This window comes from Enhydra lutris, unplaced genomic scaffold, assembly GCF_002288905.1.
Source record: "Enhydra lutris kenyoni isolate GAN:26980312 unplaced genomic scaffold, ASM228890v2 scaffoldscaffold69, whole genome shotgun sequence".
Classification (NCBI taxonomy): domain Eukaryota; kingdom Metazoa; phylum Chordata; class Mammalia; order Carnivora; family Mustelidae; genus Enhydra; species Enhydra lutris.
The window spans coordinates 3,995,029-4,001,403 of NW_019154153.1; the positions used below are offsets into that span (position 1 = coordinate 3,995,029).

General features: G+C 51.2%; 1 protein-coding gene across 1 annotated transcript; it reads right to left on the minus strand.

Moving 5' to 3' along the window:
- Positions 1 to 296: 296 nt before the first annotated feature.
- LOC111159669 (testis expressed 52) lies at positions 297 to 6,363 on the minus strand. The gene is made up of 3 exons (XM_022522224.1): positions 6,292 to 6,363; positions 4,657 to 5,207; positions 297 to 597 (listed from the first exon to the last, which is right to left on the minus strand). The coding sequence occupies exons 1-3, from the start codon at positions 6,361 to 6,363 to the stop codon at positions 297 to 299; spliced, it is 924 nt and encodes a 307-aa protein (XP_022377932.1).
- Positions 6,364 to 6,375: the final 12 nt, after the last annotated feature.

Genomic DNA, 6,375 nt, shown 5'->3' on the forward strand with positions numbered 1-6,375 from the left:
ACTTCTTCCTCCCCACTCCTCATTCTGTCCCTAAAAACTTGATCTCCCTCTGCTGTCCCTGCTCTACCTGACTCAATCCTCCCTTTCGCTATGAGAGAGTCCTCCAAGGAAGACAGAGACTAATTTAGGGTTTCAGTAGAGTTTCCAGGATCCTGGGGGACAGAGGTGGCTTGTAGTTGGAGGGACGGTGGTGAGGCTCTATGCCAGTCCTCCAGCCACCCCAAAGGCTTCTTGCTGAAGGTACGCAGGCAGAGAGCACTGTTGCCCTGCACGGTCCTCGCCCAGCTGGAGGCTCTTTAGATCTGTCCGGGCCTTCTCTTCATCTTCCTTGCTTCTTTCCTGGTTTTATCAGGTGGTGCCTTGGAGAGATGACAGAGGGGCAAGGCAATCCGGTTCTCTATCAGGGTTTGATACTTCCTCACAAGGTCCTGGCTCAGGGGCGCACTGGGCAGCAAGGCCAGTTTTAGCGCTTTTTCCTGGTAATGAGGCAGAGGGTTCGGGCAGGGCCAGCCCCTGGCAAGATCACTGGGAAGTGGGTTGGGCAGGAGCTGGAGGCCTCGGGGTTCAAACCTTCCACCAGCTGACATGTGCCGGTACCTGTCGGGGGGAAAGGGGTGTGCAGAGAACAGAGAGGTCAAAGAAGAGGGGCAGGCGTTGGTGGGAGGAGTAAGAAGGGAAACACGATGCTCTTCTGATAGCTTAATAAAAGCTTATGTTCACAATGCTACAAAGGTAAGCCCTCCCAATTTATAATTCTTCGTGATCTTCTCAAAAGAAAATTTTTTGAAAAGCCTTCGTATTAAACACCAAACTGTGCTTAAAAGTTCTATAGACTTGGGGCACCTGGCTGGCTGTCAGTAGAGCATCCCACTCTTGATCTCGGGGTTGCGAATTCAAGCCTCATGTTTGGGTGTAGAGGTGACTTTAAAAAAATTCTGTAGGCTTTTTAAAAGATCAGAATTATTTCAAATTATAATGATGAAATGCCAACCAAGCAAGGTCCCAAACTATTATTTTTCAAAATAAGAAACTATCATCCCTGGGATCCTGCTGTTTTATTTTATTTTATTTTTTGAGAGAGAGAGTGAGAGTGAGCGCAAGCGAGGGAGGGTCACAGAGAGAGGGAGAGGATCCCAAGCAGACTCCGCGCTCAGTGTGAAGCCCAGGGTGGGGCCGGATCTCACAAGCCCGAGATCATGACCTGAGTGAAGACCAAGAGGCAGACATTACTGATTGAACCATCCGGGGGCCCCAAGTAGGGGGAACCTGTGCATTCTGATAGTGGTAAAGGCTGACCAACTGTCGTCATTCACGTCCGTGCCGTAAGAAAAGAACGCGTTTATGCCCTGCAAGCGTATTTGTCATGCACATCTTGGGACTGAGGTGTAAAGCCATGTTTAGCTAACATTTTTCTGTTACTCTAACATAAGCTAGGGAGTGAGCTGGTGGGAGGGAATCCCCTCTGTCTCTCTTTATTATTGGATATTGGTCTATGCCAGAGAGCGTGCACACCGTGTGAGTGTTGGGCATTAGGATGGTGAAATTATGTTGTTTAGGGGGTCAATCTCCTATTCCTCTTCTTCTTCTTCTTTTAAATTTATTTTTCAGAGCGGGAGAGAGAGAGAGCATAAAGCAGGGAGAGCGGCAGGCAGAGACGGAGAAGCAGACTCCCCACTGAGCCTAAGGGTCTGCCTTAGGCTCAGGTCATGATCTCAGGGTCCTGGAATTGAGTCCCGCACCAGGCTCCCTGTTCAGCGGGGAGCCTGCTGCTCTCCTCACGCTGCTCCCACTAGTGCTCTCTCTGTCTCTCTTTCTCAAATAAATAAAATCTTTAAAAATAAAATAAAATAAACAACAACGGTTGAATGGTGGCAAATTTCCTGTGCTTCAACATACTTTGCAGCTCATCCAGCAGATGCTTGCTGTCTTTGGTTTACAGCAGACATACTCAGGCCTGGCTGCACATTAGAGTTATTCCTAGGGAGCTTTTTAAAAATCCCTGTGCTCAGGCTGCCCCTCCACCCAGGCCAACTAAGTTAGGATCTCAAGGGTGGGGTTCTAACCACAACAATTCTTTTTAAGAGGCCCAGGTGATTGTAATGTGCTATCAGAATTGAGAACGACTGGGTTTATGTATCAATGTTCTATTTCTCAGCAATGTCATGGGCGTCTTAAAGCTTAGACCTGTCTGAAGTCTTTTCTGGGTCTCTCATGCTCAAAATGTGCTCTCTTGCTGATCTAGAGACTTTTTTTTTTTTTTTTTAAGATTTATATGAGAGAGAGTAAGAGAGAGAGCAAGCATGAACAGGGAGAGGGGCAGGGAGAGAGGAAAAGAAAATCCACAACCACATGCCATGCTGAGCACAGAGCCTGACATGCGGCTGGACACGGGGCTTGGCCCCAGGACCCTGAGATCACGACAGAGCTGAAACCCAGAATTGGCCCCTTAACTGACCTAGCCAGCCAGGCACCCCGCATGTAGTGACATTTTATTTTATTTTTTAAAAATATTTTATTTATTTATTTGTCAGAGAGAGAGAGCACAAGCAGGCAAAATGGCAGGCAGAGGCAGAAAGAGAAGCAAGCTCCCCCCTGAGCAAGGAGCCCGATGTGGGACTCGATCCCAGGACCCTGGGATCATGACCTGAACTGAACGCAGCAGCTTAGCCAACTGAGCCACCCAGGCATCCCTCTAGTGACATTTTAAAATGTATTTTAACCCCTTAAAAGGAACCACTCAAAAGGAACAACAGGACGAGATGGGCCCTTGCTCTCACCATTCCGGCTTGTTTCCACCTGGTGAACTTGCACACATTCTTCAAGTTTCAGCTCAAGGACCATGTCCTCCATGAACAGCAAAACCTTGTCTGGGTCTCCTTCCTTCCTGGCTCCAGGGACTGGGCCTCCAGCAGCAAACAGAGGGAAACAAGGATCCTCCTCTTACGGGGATGATGGACTAATGACACGACTTACTGAGCCCCCTCTCTATGCCAGACACCATGCTTTTGCATCTTCCAACAACCCTGCAAGTTACCAGGTACATCTCCTGTACATATTGGGGAAAGTGAGGCACAGAGAAAGTCAAGGTGGTGTGGCAAGTTTGTGATGGAGCTGGGTAGATTGCTACCTAGATCTGGGTGGCTTCTAAGTCCTCACACACACTCACTGACTGCCCGGCATTGCACTGAGCTCTCTTTGTGGATAACTGTGTTTCTCTTATGCTGTCTTTATGGAACGTTATATCACATCAGAAGTAGCGGTGAACATGTCCCATTCCCCAGTCGGGCAAGAGCGCAAGTGGTTGGGAATGCAGCTCTGGCTCTGAGCTGTCTAGGTTCGAATCCCAGGTCCCCCACTTTACTGGCCGTATGAACTTGGGTGAGATAAGTGACTTCCCTGTTTCAGATGCCCAATCTGTAAAATGGGGTTGTTAGTAATAGCTTCGATTCGGGGTCGTGGGAGGTTATAAATAGTATAGCTCAACTGATTACAACATCTGGCACTGTCATTTCACTGAAATTTATTTTTATTGTTAGTTTTGGGGGGAGTGATCCAAGTCTCAGCACCTTTGTATGCCCTAGTGTTAGTTAGCACATACTAGCAATCAACAGTCCGTCCCGCAAGGGCTGCGGACAGAAGCCAAAATGGTTGACATTTTTTGAAAGGATTAAAAATCTCCACAGACTCCCCTCCAACCCCTCACTGCTTCTGTTAATGCCCTTGGGGTTGGAATTTGAGATACTCTATCCTTATTCCCTGCCCCCTTTCCTGCCTTATCCCCTTGGGGACTCTGTACAGGAGATAATCATGCTACGAGTTCCCAGTTCCCACGGTGGGCAGGGCGGGAGAGCTGCCGGGCACTCCATTAACCCCTTCCGCACTCCTGTCTCCACTCGGACCAGTCAACCCTCCATGCCCTTCTTTGTATCTTTCTGAGGGCTTCCTGCCCGTCCAGTCTTCTCCTGGTACCTGCACAAAGCCTTTCTGCGGGGACGCTCCAGCCCACAGCGACCCCTCCCTCCTCTGCATTTCTGTAATAACATCTTGTTTTTTGTGTGGTGCTTTCTTAGCTCCGTTAACCCATTTTATCTTCTCCCATCGAGGCAGATGTGGTGTTTACGGCCCTCATTTTATCAGTGATAGAATTGGGTCCAGAAAAACTAAACACATTGCCAAGTCTGGACTTCAGTCCAAGACTCTGACTCCAGCTCTCAGCTCTTTCCACTAGTAACTGATATTCTTACAACGCTCGCTGTCTCTGTCACACTTTGGACACGTGGCGTGCGTGGGCTTGCGTGGTCAGCTGATTTTCCAAGCCTGTGGGTAGGTATCTGCCTTTCCTAAGCTCCCTGGAGGGAAGGACTGGATGACATTTGTCTGTACACCCAGGGCCTCGCAGGTGTTAAGCACCTAAGTGTACTTGGTGCATTCTAGTGAAATGGCTAAGCGACCACCCCTAGCTGTCCTTCCCTTGCCTCCACACCTTCCAGCTACATTCAGAATGGATGACCAAAGGTGGGAGGGCTAGAGTACTGAGGTAGACATCAGAGACAGGGACCAGAGAGAGAGAGGGTCACCTGAACATGAGTAGATTAGGTGAGGCCACTCTCACCGCCACCCACCCCCCCACCCGGCCCAGGAAGGGGCTCCTCTTACTTCTTGAAGTTCTTTGGGGGCAGGATGTTGCCCTTGGTGTCCAGTGGGGGTGCCCTGACTTCACTCCTCAGCTTGAGTTTCTCCAGCTCTCTCAATTCCTGTACCGTCCTGACAATCACCTGGTTCTTCCTGTTCTCATCCATGAAGATAGGAGTACAGTGGATGAAGGTCAGGAAGCTGTTCTGGCCCATCCAGGTGGGTGGGGGGATGGGGGGCTCTGCTGGGGGGCAGCCGTGGGCCCTGGAGTCCGTCAGCCAGCGCCACACGTTGCTATCATAGGGCCTGTCGGGCCTGGTGGGAAAGGTGGCAGGCAAACGGCCCACATCAAGCCACGTGTGAAAGCCCCACGTGTGCTGTGGGGCGTCCTTCCAGGGGTAGATGAGTCGGCGACGCACCTCAGACTTGATTTCTGTGCAGGGCGGCGGCCTCAGCACCAGCCGGTGTTGGGCCTGCTGGGTGAAGCCAGGACACTCCCAGGACTTGTTGGGGATGAGGAACTCACGTTGAGCCCACGTTTGGGGGGGCAGGAGGGGCTCGCTGGCATGGGCCATCTAGGGAGAGACAAAAGGGAGCCTGGGGGACTACTCTGCTTCTCTCTCCCAGGAGCGGCCGCAGAGACAACAAGAGGCCGACCTCCTCAGGCCCCGGATTCTCATCAGGAGCCTGGTGGTCTGGCCAAAAACTTTCTCCATTCCTGCCCTGCCTCAGAAGTTCTGTCTGCTCTGTAGGAGTCCCCTGGGTTTCTCATCTTCTGCTCTCCCTCCCACCCTCTCTCCTCAGCTTCTGTCTTCCTGCCCTTCACTCTTTACCTTACCCGTCCTCTCCACTCTGGCTGCCCGTCTCCCCCACCTCCCCAGCTCCTGCCGGGGACTTGTGCTCCTAACAGGATACACCAGGCCTGAGGAAACTGTGAGGGGGAAATGCCCCTTACCAAGCAACGCGGAGAAGGGAAATCTTTCTCCAGAGAATGCAGCCCAGAGGCTCCTCTCTCCCGGACTCGTCCTGTTACTTGTCTGTTGTGGGTGCATTTCCCTCACTTCTCATCCAGACACAGGCAAGTATGGAAAACATCTAGAAGGCTGGTTCCTTCCCTTTCCTGTGTCCCACCTCCCGTGAAATGAACACAGTAGCAGGTGTGTCCTGACACTGTGCTAAACACATCCACAACTCAATTAACCCTCATGATCCTAGAGCAAGTGTCGTTAACTGTCCCATTTCAAGGAGGCAAGAAGCAAGACACAATGTGGGTAAGTAACTCACCCAAGGTTGCCAGGTCGGTGAGTGGCAGAGCTGGGACTTGAGCCATCAGCCTGCACTACTCAAAATGCCTCTCCCTCCTTTCCACCCTAGGACTTTATTGATTCCCAAAACTCACCTGTCTCTCGGGCCCACTCCGCTGTCATTTCTCCATGACCACCCCAGGAGGTGGGGCTGGGAGATGTGATAACCAGGCATCTCCTTTTCTCTGGGCTGAGCTCTGTGTTCACAATACCATAGGGCTAAGAGAAGAAGACGGTAGGAGAGCTCTGGGCCGATCTACTGACCAAAAGAAAGTATGGCCCACCCCAGGGGGACAGCCCTTAGCCAAGCAGGGTGTAAACAGAGAGGCTGTGGAGATGGGGCCCCACCTCCTACCTGCAAGAAAGGTTTTTGGACATGGGGTGGATCTTTCTGCCCTCTGGGTTGTCTTTGTGGGCTACTGGCCATTCCTCTTGTGGG